General features: G+C 48.4%; 1 protein-coding gene across 11 annotated transcripts in view; it reads left to right on the forward strand.

The window, feature by feature from the left end:
- nhsl1b (NHS-like 1b) overlaps nt 1-15,700 on the forward strand; it is a 159,860-nt gene extending 144,160 nt beyond the window's left edge. For all 11 annotated transcript variants that reach the window (XM_055885188.1, XM_055885192.1, XM_055885193.1 and 8 more), the window contains 3 exons: nt 347-3,745; nt 5,801-5,924; nt 12,906-15,700. In XM_055885188.1, coding sequence (XP_055741163.1) covers nt 347-3,745; nt 5,801-5,924; nt 12,906-13,572 — 4,190 coding nt within the window. In that variant the 3' untranslated portion in view covers nt 13,573-15,700. The remainder of the gene's footprint in view (nt 1-346; nt 3,746-5,800; nt 5,925-12,905) is intronic.
- The last annotated feature ends 1,069 nt before the right edge of the window (nt 15,701-16,769 follow it).

Raw genomic sequence — 16,769 nt, forward strand, 5'->3', positions numbered from 1 at the left:
CCATTCTCTTTCTGATCAGACGGAGCCAGAGTAGGAGGGAAAGCATAGTGGGAGTCTTCCTTCTGGCGTCTGTCCTCTTCTCTCTCTGTCCCACTATTCCTCTCTCTCCATCTCTCTTTCTCTAACTCTATCCATCTCTGTCCTAATGAAGACGACCAGCGGTTATTAGCGCATCAGACGGGGCTGCAGAAAATCAAATTAATTAGCCTCTTAGACACAGCTAATCTGATCGACAGCCTGCCAGAGAGAGGGGGAACAAGGGAGAGGAAATTAGAGAGAGAGGCGGAAGCTGGAGGTATTTTGATTGCTCATAGGTTAAAACTCTCTCTCTTTCTCTCTTCTGCAGTGGCGAAAGGACGTGGGGGCGAGCTCCGGCCACATTCCATGTTCATCCCGGGACAGTATTCCACATTGGGAAGAGTCGGGAGCGGCAACTCATCGCTCAGACATTCCGAGACAAGGGACTCTGGTTGCCAGACTGAGGAGGTGAAGATCGTTCCACCGTCCATGCGGAGAATCCGGGCTCAACGGGGACAGGGAATCGCAGCCCAGATGGCCGGAATTTCCACTTCCTCGTCTACAGGAAGCATCTCTGTCTCCAGTAGCGACGGCTGTTCCGGAATGCTGGTCCTACCCCCGCATCTGAATGTAGATGCCCAGCGCTTCCACAGTCTTCCCAGACCCGGGCCAAGGGTGTCTCTCAGTGCTGAGCCCATCTACAGCAGCACCCCCATCAGGCTGGAAGACCACAATGCACCCCAGAGGCAGATCGGCAAACTGCAGGTGGACAACACCGTGGTGCATCTGAGAAACGCCCCCAGGACAGGTAATCTGAGGCCCAAGTCTCAGGAGGTGCGGGGGTCCCAGACAGGGGACTGGGGTGGTGGTCCGGCATGTGTGGTGTCCCCCCATGCTGCCTACTCCACATCCCTCATCCCCAACGACACCATGTCCTGCTCTGCCGAGGTCGTGACCCTCCATACATCCTCCAGCCAGCACCCCGGGACGGCCTACCCCATCTCCAGGCCTCTCAGTCTGGCCACGGGCACCAGCATGGACCCTCTGAGCTCCACCTCCTTCACCCACAGGACCACCTGCCCCGCCCGGGCCACCTCCACACCAACACATACACATCCCCAAGACGGAGAGTTGACTGCCCCGGCAACGCCCAGCGAATCGGGTCGCTCGGATGGCAGCCTGCACAGCCACACAAGCACCATCGCCGCGACGACTCCGTCCTCGGCCGACGACCAGTGGTCAATCTATGACACACCGGAGAACGTGGTCCTGCCTCGGCGTCCTCTGACCTCTAGCTGCTCTACTCCCATCAACCATCTGAACAGCAGCATGGAGCTGTCGTCCCGCACCGACTCCAGCTCCCTGTACTCCCAGGACAACGACGGCTACTACACCTCCATGCACCTGGACTCTGGCCTGCGCTCCAGGAGCCATGGTAGCGGGCAGGGCCACGGGGTGGTAGCCAGCCGGACTGCCAGACACAGCATGTATGAGTGCCGTGAGCTGCCTAGCCACGAGGAAGATTCTAACAGTCTTTACAGCGACCGCTCACTGTCCCGCAGCATCTCTCTCCGCAAGGCCAAGAAGCCGCCGCTGCCCCCGGCCCGGACTGACTCCCTCCGCCGCAAGCCTGGCGCGAAGAAGCCCCTGGGTGGAGTTAGTGCAGTTAGCGTGAGTGCTAACGGATCAGTGCTGAACGAGACACTGATCGCTAGCCTGCAGCAGAGCCTCCAGATGGGGTTGAGAGATCGAAAGGGGAAGGGCGTGTCCCCATCCTCGCCCTCCCACAGCCCGTGCAGCGACTACGAAGACCCCTGGTTGCTGCGACCACGGAGCCAGAGCAGTGTGAGCGCCACCAGCTCCGCCACGTCGCTAGCGGCTAACAACACTAATAGTGGCGTAGTGGCTAATGTGTACTCGCTCTGTCATGTGACGCCAGCTCACAGCGACACCAGCAGCCTGCGGTCCGACTATGCAGAGTCCTGGGGCTACTACATGGATTACCCTCGTAACCATGGAGACCAGGGGCCGCAGTCCCCCTCCACGCACCAACAACTCCCTGCTGCTAACATTGTAGCGGGCACACACCCGAGGGGTCTGTCGAATGGAAGTGGGGGTCTCCACAATCACATCAATATCCAGGCCTCGGCCCCTCCAGCCCAGGAGGGAGGTGTGGCCGTCAAGCTCAAGACGGCCACCTCGTCCCCGGACAGGATCCATAGACTGACCTCCCCCTCCAGCGGCTACTCCAGCCAGTCCAACACCCCTACGGCCGGCACCCCCGTGCCCTCCTTCATGCGGTCCCATTCCCCCTCAGGACGACCCAAGCCCAAAGTGCCAGAGAGGAAGTCTTCACTCCTGTCATCTGTTTCTATCTCCTCCTCCTCCACCTCCCTCTCCTCAAACGCCTCTGACTCTCTCAGGAATTCTGGCATCCCTCCTCCTCCCCCTCCTCCCCTGCCGCCCACCTCAGCACCCATCAGCCCCCCACCTCCTTTCCCTGCTCCTCTCCCCCCATCCAACCCCACTTCCCCCCCTCTGCCTCTCGCACCCCCGTTACCCACAACCCCTCAGGGCACCCCCATGAGCCCACCCCCTTACTCCACCTCTCCAGACTTCCCTCCCCCTCCTCCTCCAGATTCCCTCATCCACCCCAGCCTCTCCTTCAACAGGACCCTCAGTCCTCCTCCTCCTCCCCCTCCATTCCCCTCCATGGTCCCTTCTCCTCCACCACCTCCCCCCCTGCCTGCCCCTGCTCCACCCACAGCCTCCCCTCTCACTCTGAAGGCAGCAAAGAACGCTCTAAAACCGGCTACGGTCACAAACAGCCCTGCAGCCAAGGAGGCCTGCAAGTCCCCCATGCCCCTGATCACCCCATTCGCCCTGCAGAGTGTGCACCTCCGCTCAGTCAAGCAGCCAGAGGAGCAAGTCAACGGCAAGGCGGAACACACCAAAGCTCAGGAAACGGGGGGCAACCAGGCCTGGGCCCTCAAGCCCCATACGCCGGAGAAGATTAAGCAGCAGGAGCATCCCACCATGCTGCCCCTGATAAACTGCACCAGTCCAGAGGAAATCACCAAGGCCTCCTCATCTGCTGTGAAGAAGCTCTTCGCTGAACTATGCTCAGACTACAGTGATTCTGAGGTGCTGCCAGGGGGCGCCATCACCAACGCTAAACCTAAGGTACAAAGCCTGTCCAACAGCTCAGCCCAACCAGATCAGGACGGGGAGCAGTCACCCCTCCCAAGCCTCGTGGAGGAGGCAATCAAAAGCCCCCCAGTCAAACAGAAACCCTTAGTGGCCTCCAAGAAGCCCAAACTATCCCTCATCACCCCCCAGTCTGTGGTGGGAGAGGAGACCGCCCAGACTACCACCACACTGAGCCCCCCGGATGAGTCAACCACCACAGAAGAAGACCAAGTGGACGCTAAAGTGAGAGAGGAAGAGACGAAAGAGGAGGAAAATGAGGAGCAGGAGGAAGATGAGATTTCAGCAGAGATTGAGGTTTCCTCAGCCCTGACAGAGAGTAGTGAACCTTCCACCTCCACGGTGAGCCCGGAGGAGACCCAGCCTCCGGCCACCGTCACGCAGGGAACAAGCCTCGCTGGGGGGCAGGAGCGGAACAACAGAGAGGCTGAGGAGGAAGACGAGGAAGACGAGGAAGAAGATGAGGAAGATGGGACCAGTAGTACCACTGGATCAGTCAGCTCTAAGGACGACGAGAGTGGTGAGTTAGATTTCATTTATATTATTAACAAAAAAAGACTAATTCAATTCAGATAAACTTGCATAAAGTTGAATGTTTTGAAGAAACAAAATGGGACATCTGTTTTGTAAATGACATTGAGGCAGCTTACAATCAAACTTTTGGTTTCTGAGTTCGAGGTCTAGTCTGTCATCATTGGCAGCTATTCAGTGCTGACTGAATTCAGTGCTGACTGGTGGCAGGTGTTTGTTAGCTGTGCTGACAGTTTGCGTTGGCTGAGGTAAAAGGCAGTTGAGAGAGGTTACATTGCTAGACATTAGCTGTGCTTAAGGCTAGGGGCTTTAGCTGGGGTTTCCAGCTGTCCCTTGGTCCTTCTTCAAATCCCACTTCAAGGCAGGACAAAGGGCAGGTATTGGGGCCAGCTTCCCTTAAGCTAGTCTTAGACTGCCTGCTGTCTCTCTGACTGTGAAGGTATAGAAAAGGTTTAGACTGAAGGCAAGGTTAGCAACACAATACAGATTCCCTTTATTGAATGTGATCAAAGGTTTAGGATATTGCTAGAAGGATGCACAGGGAAGGCCTCCCTGGATCTCTGGTTTTAACTGGATCTTGAACTTGTTGTGAGTTGAATTACATCTAGAAGAAGCTGCCATCAGGGCTGGCCACTTTATGGGCTTTTAAATTGTGTCACATTTGGGGATTTTAAGTATAATCATTGGGTCTAATTGTCTCTGCAAACAGTGCCCTAAAAATAAATGGTCTCAAAACATAGTTTTCCCATTTAGTGCTAATGTAGCATGGTGCCACCTGGTTGTTGTCTGTTCTGTGTCATTGAGCTAGCCAGAGAGGCATCATACCTGCCTGCCGCCTCCTCTTCCCCTAAGTGAGAGCTCAGCTTAGTGAGGGACAGCACTGCGGCAGATGCCTGGATTTATCAGCTCTCTCAATTCAATTCAAAGGGGCTTTATTGACATGAGAAACATGTTTACATTGCCAAAGCAAGTGAAAAAAACGCAACAAAAAAAATATCTCCATCCTCACTTCATCTTCTCTTGTTCTGGTTTGTTTTATGCTGTCACTGTCTCATTCTAATCTATGTCTCCTCTATCTCCTTTCTATTACTGGACTTTCTGTCTGCTTCCCCCTCGGTCTGCTTCCCTCTGTCTGCTTCCCTCTGTCCACCCCATCCATTCTTATGTCCAAGTATCTATTTTATACTGTACTCCTCTTTTTTCATCTGTCATTCTCTCTGTCCAGTTGTCTTCTCTCTTTTCTCTCTCTTCTCTCTCTCTTCTCTCTTCTCTCTCTCTTCTCTCTCTCTTCTCTTCTCTCTCTCACTCTCTCGCTTTCTTCTCTCTCGCTTTCTTCTCTCTCTCTCTCGCTTTCTTCTCTCTCTCTCGCTTTCTTCTCTCTCGCTTTCTTCTCTCTCTCTTGCTTTCTTCTGTCTCTCACTTTCTTCTGTCTCTCGCTTTCTCTTTCTCTCTCTCTCTCGCTTTCTTCTCTCTCGATTTCTTCTCGCTTTCTTCTCTTCCTCTCTCTCTCTCTGGGAGGTAGGGGGCATCTGTCCTAGTGGGAGGTCTGTTTAGTGGAGGGAGGCGGGGGAATGTGGAGAGTAGGGGGAGGGACCCACTGTACAGGAGGGGAGGGGAGATGTGGGGAGAGAGGGAGGGAGGGAGGGAGGGAGGGGGAGAGCGTAACATGAGATCGCCTGCAGCGGCTCAGGCAGTCGAAGTGCAGACACGAGTGAGCGAGGGAGGAGGAGAGAAGCTCAACTAGAAGAGAGAGAGCGGGAGAGAATGTAAGAAGCCAGTCACTCAGGTTACTGTTGCGGGATATCCGACCATCGGTTATGTGTGTGTGTTAGCTTGCTCCTCAGCTGCTGTCCGTGTGACGTGTGTCCTGTGTGCATGTGTTTTCATTTACCAGGTGAAGTGTTTGACTATTGTAGGGCTGTGTAATGCTTGTATTTGTTCCTCAGTCGGTGTGTATGTGTTGTGTATGTGTTCTCTCATCAGCGTGTGTAACGTGTTTCTAAGGTGTGTGTGTGTGTGTGTCTAATATGTGTGTGTCTCCTAGGTGAGGTGTTTGATTCAAGCAGCACTCCTGAGTCTTCACCGGCCCCCAGGATCCACAGGCGGGGGGATATGGTGACCCCCACACGCCCCCGAACTACCGAGGACCTCTTCGCTGCCATCCACAGGTACGCAATGGCACAGTCTCCTCCTCTCGGTTAATCTCTCAACTCTCCATTTATTTACTCCCCATACCCCTCTATCCTCCTCACCCAGCTCTCTCTGTCTCGCTCTCTCACTCTCTCTCATATTCACAACACTTTCATCCCTCTCCTATCCTCCTCAACCACCCCACTGAAATATAGCTTTCTCTTACTGCTCCTTCTATCTTTCTCTCTCTCTCGCATTGCTTAAATGCAGCATGACACTCATCCTAACCCCTGTACCTTCCCTTCATCTTGCCATTCTCCACAGCCCATCAATCCTCTCTCACATAAGTTTAGCAAGGCTGTCCTTTTTTTATAAAAAAAAATCTTTATCTTTAACTCTGCATTGTTGGCAAAGAACCCATAATTAAGCATTTCACTGTTAGTCTACTCCTGTTGTTTATGAAGCTTGTGACAAATAAAATTCTATTTGATTTGTACTTTCGTCAGGCGGTAGGCAGGTGTCTCTGGGTCTGGCAGCCAGGCAGTGGAGAGCTTTTCTCTGTAACGTGTCTGTTAGAGACGGGCTCACTGGGAAGGGAATCCAGTAGTAGTTAATGTGTGCTGTTGAAGGGATGGTAGATGGTAGCTAGTAGCTTAATTTAGCAATGCGCATGCCCCGCCCACCTGAGGATCTGTGTTTTTCAGTTATCTATTTCCTGTGTTTGAGGGGTGCAAACACACCCTGGTAATGGCTGAAATGGGTTTAATGGAATACATTGTCTATCCGTTGCATCTATAAGAACACTAAAGCTTCGTCAGGGATTTAACGCATTGTCTCGACACTTACAGTGCATTCGGAAAGTATTCAGACTCCTTGACTTTGTCCACATTTTGTGACGTTATAGCCTCATTCTAAAATGGATAAAACATCTTTTTTCCCCTCCTCAATCTACACACAATAACCCATAACAACAATGCAAAAACATCTTTTTTTATTTTTTATGTTTGCAAATATATTAAAAATAAAAAACTGATATCACATTTACAATAAGGATTCAGACCCTTTACTCAGTTCTTTGTTGAAGCACCTTTGGCAGCGATTACAGCCTCTGGTATGATGCTACAAGCTTGGCACACCTGTATTTGGGGAGTTTCTCCTATTCTTCTCTACAGATCCTCTCAAGCTCTGTCAGGTTTGGATGGAGAGCGCCGCTGCACAGCTATTTTCAGGTCTCTCCAGAGATGTTTGATTGGGTTCAAGTCCGGGCTCTGGCTGGGCCCCTCAAGGACATTGAGACACTCCTGCGTTGTCTTGGCTGTGTGCTTAGTGTCGTTGTCCTCTTGGAAGGTGAACCTTCGCACCAGTCTGAGGTCCTGAGCGCTCTGGAGCAGGTTTTCATCAAGAATCTCAGTACTTTGCTCCGTTAATCTTTCCCTTGATCCAGAAAAGTCTCACAATCCCTGCCGCTGAAAAACATACCCACGGCATGATGCTGCCACCACTATGCGTCACAGTAGGGATGGTGCCAAGTTTCCCCCAGACGTGACGCTTGGCATTCAGGCCAAAGAGTTCAATCTTGGTTTCTTCAGACCAGAGAATCTTGTTTCTCATGGTCCGAGAGTCCTTTAGGTGCCTTTTGGCAAACTCCAAGCAGGCTGTCATGTGCTGTTTGCACATTTTTGGGGGAAGGTTCTCCCATCTCCACAGAGAAACTCTAGAGCTCTGTCAGTGACCATTGGGTTATTGGTCACCTCCCTGACCAAGGCCCTTCTCCCCCAATTGCTCAGTTTAGCTGGGCAGCCAGCTCTAAGAAGTCTTGGTGGTTCCAAACTTCTTCCATTTAAGGATGATGGAGGCCACTGTGTAAACTCTCCTTGTGTTCTTGGGGACCTTCAATGCTGCAGAAATTTGTTGGTACCCTTCCCCAGATCTGCCTCAACACAATCCTGTCTCGGAGCTCTACAGATAATTGCTTCGACCTCATGGCTTGGTTTTTGCTCTGACGTGCACTGTCAACTGTGGGACCTTATATTGACAGGTGTGTGCCTTTCCAGATCATGTCCAATCAATATAATTGACCACACGTGGACTCCAATCAAGTTGTAGAAACATCTCAAGGATGATCAATGGAAACAGGATGCACCTAAACTCAATTTCGAGTCTCATAGCAAAGGGCTTGAATACTTATGTAAATTAGGTATTTCCGTTTTTTATTTTTCATAAATTTGAAACATTTCTAAAAACCTGTTTTTGCTTTGTCATATGGGATATTGTGTTTAGATTGATGAGGATTATGTTTCTTTTAATCCATTTTAGAATAAGGCTGTAACGCAAGGGAGGGTAAAGTACGGCCCACGAGCCGTATCCGGCCCGCCGGGCACTTCAATCCGGCCCGCGAGACATTTAAAAAAAATTATAAAGATAAAAATAATGATGTGTACTTTTTTTCTCTCCAGTTTCGTTGTATCCAATTGGTAGTTATAGTCTTGTCCCATCGCTGCAACTCCTGTATGGACTCGGGAGAGGCGAAGGTCGAGAGCCGTGCGTCCTCCGAAACACGACCCAGCCAAGCCACACTGCTTCTTGACACAATGCCTGCTTAACTCGGAAGCCAGCCGCACCAATGTGTCGGAAGAAACACAGTACACCTGGCGACCGTGTCAGCGTGCATGCACCTGGCCCGCCACAGGAGTCGCTAGAGCTCGATGGGACAAGGAAATCTCGGCCTGCCAAACCCTCTCCTAACCCGAACGACGCTGGGCCAATTGTGCGCCGCCTCATGGGTCTCCCAGTCACTGCCAGCTGTGACACAGCCTGGAATCGAACCCGGGTCTGTAGTGATGCCTCAAGCACTGCGATGCAGTGCCTTAGACCACTGCACCACTCGGGAGGACCCCGCAAATTGATTTTAACAAACAATTGTTCCCCCAAAAAATGTGTCCCTTTGTTGAATTTCGAAATCACGATGTGGCCCTTGAGCCAAAAAGTTTGCCCACCCCTGCTGTAACGTAACAAAATGTGGAAAAGGGGAAGGGGTCTGAATACATTCCGAATGCACTGTATATCACAAGAAAGAGAACAAATATAACTTTGTTTTGATGGGTGTTCATTTTTTGGGGAATTGAAAAAAGTAATAATTTAATACAGTTGACATTTTTACAAATGAACTGGCTAAAATGAACACTCGGATTATCGTGATATTATGTCTGAGCTCGCAAACAATATAAAGTATGCATAGATTGATGTAATTTAGAGCCAAGCGTGTTGATTTTTAATCCGAGGGTATCCTGCTATTGACACTTATTGAATTATGCAACAGAACTTGGCAACAACAGTAATCCATGAGTCAGTCTAGACAGTACAGGTGAGTGCAGGAAGGCATAGAAAGAACACGTTTTTGGTGGTTTCATCCCTTTTAATTCCATTATGTTAATATATTCATATATGCAAATGAGGCACACGATTTTCTTTATTTTATCACAAAATATTTTTTTCTACTTTCTACCATTAGAACATTTTGTTACACAGTGTACAAAACATTAAGAATACCTTCCTAATATTGAGTTGCACCCCCCCCTTCTGCCCTCAGAACAGCCTCAATTTGTCGGGGCATGGACTCTACAAGGTGTCTAAAGCATTTCACAGGGATGCTGGCCCATGTTGACTCCAATGCTTCCCACAGTTGTGTCAAGTTGGCTGGATGTCCATTGGGTGATGGACCATTCTTGATACACATGGAAACTGTTGAGCATGGAAAAACCCAGCAGCGTTCCAGTTCTTGACACTCAAACCGGTGCGCCTGGCTCCTACTACCACACCCCGTTCAAAGGCACTTAAATATTTTGTCTTGCCAATTCACGCTCTGAATGGCACACATACACAATCCATGTCTCAATTTTCTCAAGGCTTAAAAATCCTTCTTTAACCTGTCTCCTCCCCTTCGTCTACACTGATTGAAGTGGATTTAAGTGACATCAATAAGGGATCATAGCTTTCACCTGGATTCACCTGGTCAGTCTATGTCATGGAAAGAGCAGGTGTTCTTAATGTTTTGTACACTCAGTGTATAAGTGCATTCAACAAAAAAAACGTACTTTTAACAATATGTTATACCTGAATTCCCACAAAAATCCCTGAACTCCATTCATTAATTATCCGAGCCAGTAAAATGTTTTATGTGCTATAATTCAGTCATTATCTGATGGATTAAAAACATTCTATACGTTTTGGAGTATCTTCATCCAGTGTCCAACTGTTGCATTCTTTTTTTTAAACCTTTGAACTATTTTATTTTGATGACTGTTGCTACTTCTTCTTAGTGAATGAAAAGCTGATGGTTCATTCATTATTGAGCTCGTTGAACCTAAATCAGAAGCCACATTCCTGATCTAGGTTAGAGGCTTCACTTAAGAGCTTTTCTGTCTCTAACTCTCTCTCTCGTACACTCTGCTCTTCCAGTCTGCATGTACTCTCTACGTTCTCACACATGTGCATGCGTTCAATGGAGCATACACACACATAATTTATATATATATATATATATATATATATATATATATATATATATATATATATATATATATATATATATATATCCTGGTCACGTGCAGCGGTATGATGGTCAGAGAGCTCCCGAGAATCACAGGATTTCATTTCAGGGGATTTTATTTCTACTGGCTTTTTTTTGTGTGTGCATTTGTGGGCTTTACTTTTCCTGATGGATTTCTCCTAACTAATATCTTTGTGGGGTATATTAGAGGGAAAGACAAGTTAGGCCTTGTGAAGGAGGGAAGCCTACAGTGTGTATATGTAGACCTTAGGGCACCAGCTGTTACTGCTGACGAGAGGTAAACCCGACACTGTTTGCCTTGTGCTCCCTCTACCCTCTCTACTCTATTCCTCTCTGCATTCTCTCCCTCTACCCTCTCTACTCTATTCCTCTCTGCATTCTCTCCCTCTACCCTCTCTACTCTATTCCTCTCTGCATTCTCTCCCTCTACCCTCTCTACTCTATTCCTCTCTGCATTCTCTCCCTCTACCTTCTCTACTCTATTCCTCTCTGCATTCTCTCCCTCTACCCTCTCTACTCTATTCCTCTCTGCATTCTCTCCCTCTACCCTCTCTACTCTATTCCTCTCTGCATTCTCTCCCTCTACCCTCTCTACTCTATTCCTCTCTGCATTCTCTCCCTCTACCCTCTCTACTCTATTCCTCTCTGCATTCTCTCTGTCTCACTCACTCAGTAACTGATGAGAAATGGAGGGAGAGTGATTAAAACCTGAATGGATTGTTATCACAACCACAGCCGGGGAAAGATGGAACTGGCTGGAGGGATTCTCACAATCAAACATTGTAGAGAGAGAAATCGATGCACCACTCAAAACCTGTGTGTGTTTGTATTTCTTCATACTATGGATCAGTATTTCCCTTTTTCTCAATCTGTCTTTCTCTTATTCCCTTTGCTCTGTCTGTCTCTCTGACATTAATTTTCTCTCTCCCCACTCCTTTTCTCTCACCTTACCACCTTCGTTGTGTTTGTCCTTTATCTCTGTAGTTTGTGTGTGTCAAAAGAACAGCATCAGTCTGGGGAGTTAGATGTGGTGTTGCCTGGGCCTGGTTAAATCAGGTGTGAGAGAGAGAGAGTGACATTACGTAACCCTGCTGCTATAACCTATGGGCTAATGTACTGCTGGAACTCTCATGGGACCCCACAGTCCCTCAAACATCCCAGCCTCAACTAACAGACTCCTATCCAGTCTTCTCTCATATCTGGATACCTTCTCTCATATCTCATATCTCATATCTCTCTCTCTCTGTCATGGACTCCATATTACATCATGGATATATCGTGCTTGTCTTTATTTCTTGTTCTCTGTTAAAGGCAGTTGATTTACTTAAACCTCTCTGTCTTTGGACCTGATCTGAAGGATTAAATGTTGCGTCTGTCTGCCTCATTCACCCTTCCTCTATGTCATTAAATCCCTTTTGTCATGTCACTGTCTGTCCTCCACACTCTTCTAGCTCCACCTCTTCTTCTTCCTCCCTGGTGCAGCGGGGGAATGCAGAGTGAGCGTTTGAGCGCCCCTTGCCTAGAGAGGTTTGGCGTGGCAAGTAGCCCATTACTGTAATTGGCTGGTCCTGTATCTTCCCTGCAGTAACGCTAGCGCTGGATTAGCGCCATAATCCCCAAGCAGCCCCTGGACTCAGATTAATTATGCTGTTTTCCCCTGCGCTAATCTGATCTCCACTGCTAGCCACGGCTTTAGCACAACGCTTATGACTAAGGAACACATTTCTACTTTTGTGAGTCTATGGTAGGTAGACATGGTGGTGTGGAGGAGTAGAATGGCAGCCCCTGCTGGCAAGGAGGCTGAACTGTCTTTAGATAAAAAAAGCTCTGGGCACTTTTCCCAGTTAGTGTTGTTGATGAATTCCATTGTGCCACCTCTTAGCGTTCCCGTAGAGTTGCAATGTGTGCAGTTTTCGCATTTGAATAAAATATTTAAAAGCACCAGCCCTCTCCTCCCCCGCTTCCCAGCCCCACTCACTCCCTCTATGTTAGATTATCCTCGCTTCTTCTAGGCTTCTGAAGCAATGCACCCTGGGATTGCTGGGGGCATTGTTGACATATGGCTGAATTGGGACAATGTTCAGAAGGGGTGTGTATGCCAACTGGCATGTCTTATTAGAAGAAAGCTTTGTTTTAAAAATAAAAGTTAGTACTGATGTTCCATCATTGGTTGAGCCATAGAGTAGTAGAGGCTGTTTCATTGAGTGTTGATCTGAGTAGATGTGTTTGAAGAATTGCTTCTGAGCTTTGGTCTGGACTCTGGACAGTCTCCAACCATGCGCTCCCTCTCTACTCCTCCATCCTCTGTATATGTCCTGTACCCGCTGTCCTCCTACCCAGCCTGCTCAATATCACTAACCCTGTTCTCCTATATATCCATCACTCCAACCTTAGCTTAATGTCTCCAACCAACCATGTCCCTAACCAGGCTCTCCTCCTCTACCCTTAGGTCCAAACGGAAGGTCCTGGGTCGTAAGGAGTCTGAGGAGGACAAGCCGCAGGGCCACTCCCCCTGTCCGTCTCCCCCCGTCACCCCCACGGGCGCCTCCCCCAGCCTAGTAGCCTCGCTGTCCATGGGCAGGCAGACGGGCTCCATTCAGCGCAACCTGCGTAAGTCTGCCACCAGCAGCGACACCTTCAAGGCTCTGCTCCTGAAGAAGGGAAGCCGCTCTGAGACCAGCTTCCGAATGTCGGCCGCCGACATGCTGCGTTGCACAGACCCGCGCTTCCAAAGGACGCGCTCCGAGTCCTCCCTGGACCCGCCATCCTCACCATCGTCGCCGACAACACCACACAGCCCTTGCGCTTCCCCAGGTCGCAGCAAGAGGGCGCCAGAGGAGTGGGCCCGCAACGAGGGCCTGTCCTACTCCTCCCCATCATCATCACTGAGCGGCATGAAGTACGGGCGATCGCGAACGCCGCCCTCTGCTGCCAGCAGCAAGTACAACGCCCGCAACCGCATTCTGAGCAGCCCTATGACGGTCATCTGCGAGCGTGAGGGAGAGTTAGCTGAGAGCGCAGAGTGCGGAGACGTCCCTGACAGCCAGCCCTGCCCCTTGCCCCTCCCCCTGATCCAGGGTTCCAACGGCACTTTATCTGAGGAGAGCAGTAGTTAGATAGAAGGGACCGCCCCCTGGATACAGGGACTTGAACTCGCTCATGGTCGCCGGGGAGGGGTGGGCCCAATGGTGGCCCCCCCACAGACTCATGTGCCCCCTGAGCCCCACCCCTGGCTCCAACCACCCCTGGCTCCAGATCCTGTAGATTTTGGACCTGGTTCTGAGGAAGCGGACCTGACTGGCCCTCAGACCGACCGGACTGTTCTTAGTCTGAAGTGGAGACTGACTCAGCTGCAGCTTTTCAAGACTAATTTTCCTCAATCACATTTCTGCATTTAATTTTGATAACCCATTGTTTGTGTTACAAAAAAAGTAATCATTATTGTTTTTTTCCAAAGACTGATTTTCCCGTTTTGTTTGTTTGCTCGTTTTAATAAAAAAAATATTCCTGTTAGAGCTTCAGAGGTGCTGATTGTATTCAGGGTTGGTTCCTGTAGTTTTTAGGTTTCTCTAAGGTTAAGTGAAAAGCTAAGGTGATATGAAGGTATTGAAAAGTGACAATTGTTTTTATTTTGGCTGCAGTGGTGACATTAGTTAGTCAGGCGGTGGAATGTGGAACTTGAAGGTGTGCTAGGGGCTGGCTTAAATGCAGTGTATTTCTGCTCTGCTTGCTGTTCATCTCCTGTTATCTTGAGTCTTAACATACCATTGCTTGTGAGTATGTATGGTAAAACAATATAGAACATGTGGCAAACAGTAACAGAACGGTACACCAAATGGTTCCGGGACACAGCTCCAGCTTTGGTTTTTGTCAAGTCAATCTTTGTCAATCTGCTCTTTGAAGTCTGTGGTTTGCAGGGGCTGGAACTTTCAGTGGTCAAGGGGAAGTGCAGAGGGCTCGTGACTGCCCCATAGGGACAGGCAGGTGAAGAGACGCACATGTACAATGGCTAGGTCTATTCTACACAAGACACACAGCCAATATGATGGATTTAATATGGAGGTTTGGAAAACCTTGGATTTTTGGAATTTTAGTTTGTAGATTTGCACTGTCCATATGTGTTTCCTTTTTCTTTGTTTGTGTAATTTTAAAACCATGTGTTTAGAATTGTTTAATCATTAAGCCTGTGTTTAGGTATCCTCCTTTTCCCTCACATGTTTGGAAATTAAGAATTAATCTTTAAAAAAGTCAAATGAAAAAAATATTAACTATAAACTGTCATTTTTATTTGTGATCATTTTGGTTACCAAAGAGCTAAACAATTAAATGTAGCCTGCTGTTTATGCTAATATGGATAAAATCTGAATCTGTGATTAGCCGTACTGGACCGGACCTATTGACCGAGGTTCAGTATTGTGGAGTTTGATGAGATGACCTTCTAGGGTTTAGGATTACCATCACACAGTTTACGTTTCTACTAGGTTTCTCTCTCTTGCGCAGTTTTATATGGTTCTTTTTGTTTAAAAAAAGTTTTCAAAGACTTTGTAATTTTTTTGAGCCCTTGTTGAAAGGGAGTGTTTTTATTTTGTAGACTATTTATTTTAAAATAGTGAGGATGTGGTACTCCAACACCCAGCCAACCAGCAGTCAGGTACTCCAACACCCAGCCAACCAGCAGTCAGTACTCCAGCCCCAGACAACCAGCAGTCAGGTGGAGGTGAGGAAAGGTTTGGAGCAGGGAGGGATCGGGAGGTGAGGAAAGGTTTGGGGTGGGGAGGGATCGGGAGGTGCAGGAATAAGTGGAGAGCCTGGACCACAGTTCACGGGCTAGGTTTACAAAGCTAGAGCAAATATTGTAACATTTATAGTGGTATTAAAAACCTAAAGAGGTACAACAGTGGTTAACAAAAATATTCCACCCTGGTGCAAAAGCTCAGTAAATCTGACCTGATGTGTCATAGAGGAGGTGACAAGCGTGACTCTTCCTACCCTCGTAGAGCCTGTAACAGCCCAGGTTTAATCACCTGTGACCAATGGGCCTCGCAGGGTTCAGACCCAGCCATGATTCAGAGCTCGTCTCAGTCCGGCTCATGATGGGAGTTTATGAAGTCTCAATCTCAGCTCGCTGAGGAGGGGAAGAGAGGAGAGGGATGAAATAAAGGTGGGGGAGACAGTGGATGTAAAGGAGGCAGGCAGGCTAACCTCTTGTGTATATGTCTGTGTAATAAAACATGTTGATATTTAGTGTCTCGTCTCTCTCTCTACCTCTGTGTGATTCACGACCATCTGCCAGCCCACCGCCCAAATCACCGCCTCATTAGCACCGTTGCCATGACACCCACTGTCTTCTGTCATCCAGAAAACTTCAGAGGCCATCACTTAGCCCCCACTTCCTCCTCCAGGTCATACCTTATGCCTCTCACCTCTGTACGTCCCGTTAGAACTCTGCGTCACCTGGTGTCACATAATATTCCACTGTTGTGCCATCATAACTGTGTGACATATAGTGACACTGCATAAATGTCACCTCTTCTAATATTACATGAAGACAGAGACCGTGTTGGTTTCTGTAATAGAGACCACGTTATCTCCATAGGGACACTGGCTCGGCATATCCACTAATCCACACACTGTTATATGAAATGGTGCTATATAGAACAACAAAGCACTCTTAGTTTTAGCAGTTCACCCACTCTGACACACACATTATTGGGCTGACTAGTAGCCCGCACCACTTGAATATTTAACTGTGTTACTCCATCTCCCCTTTAATATTCCAGACAGCAGTCCCAACATTTCACTGTCACATCAATCAATGTGACGCCTCTCTCCCTCCCATCATCATTCCAGTGACATGCTGTGCCTACCCTCTTTCCAATACGCAAGTGTCACTACCCCATACCGACCCTAGTCAGCCAACCCATCTTCAGATATAAGATCATGGTACTGGGACACTTCCTATTGACTTGGTAATGCTCTTCATTATAAAACCTTGACTCAACATCTTTACATAGAATTCTTTACTGTTTTTTAAAATATGCATAATTTATTCAACGGTTCAATAATTTACTGTACATAAGTAATTCAAAAAACTGGGTGGGAAGCAATTCCTTGTGCAATTAATATACTCAATGTATGGTATCAAATACAATTTGATTGAAACCAGTGAAAAGATCTGAAGTCTCACAAAGCCACAAGGCATGGGACAGGTTTCTGACTAAGCAGCAGCAGACAAAACAGCAGAGTCCTGCCCCGGTTCTGCTGACCGTCTGAACATGATATTGGGAACAATTCTCCTAAAAATAAAGATGAG

Source organism: Salvelinus fontinalis, chromosome 27 (assembly GCF_029448725.1).
Source record: "Salvelinus fontinalis isolate EN_2023a chromosome 27, ASM2944872v1, whole genome shotgun sequence".
NCBI classification, from domain to species: domain Eukaryota; kingdom Metazoa; phylum Chordata; class Actinopteri; order Salmoniformes; family Salmonidae; genus Salvelinus; species Salvelinus fontinalis.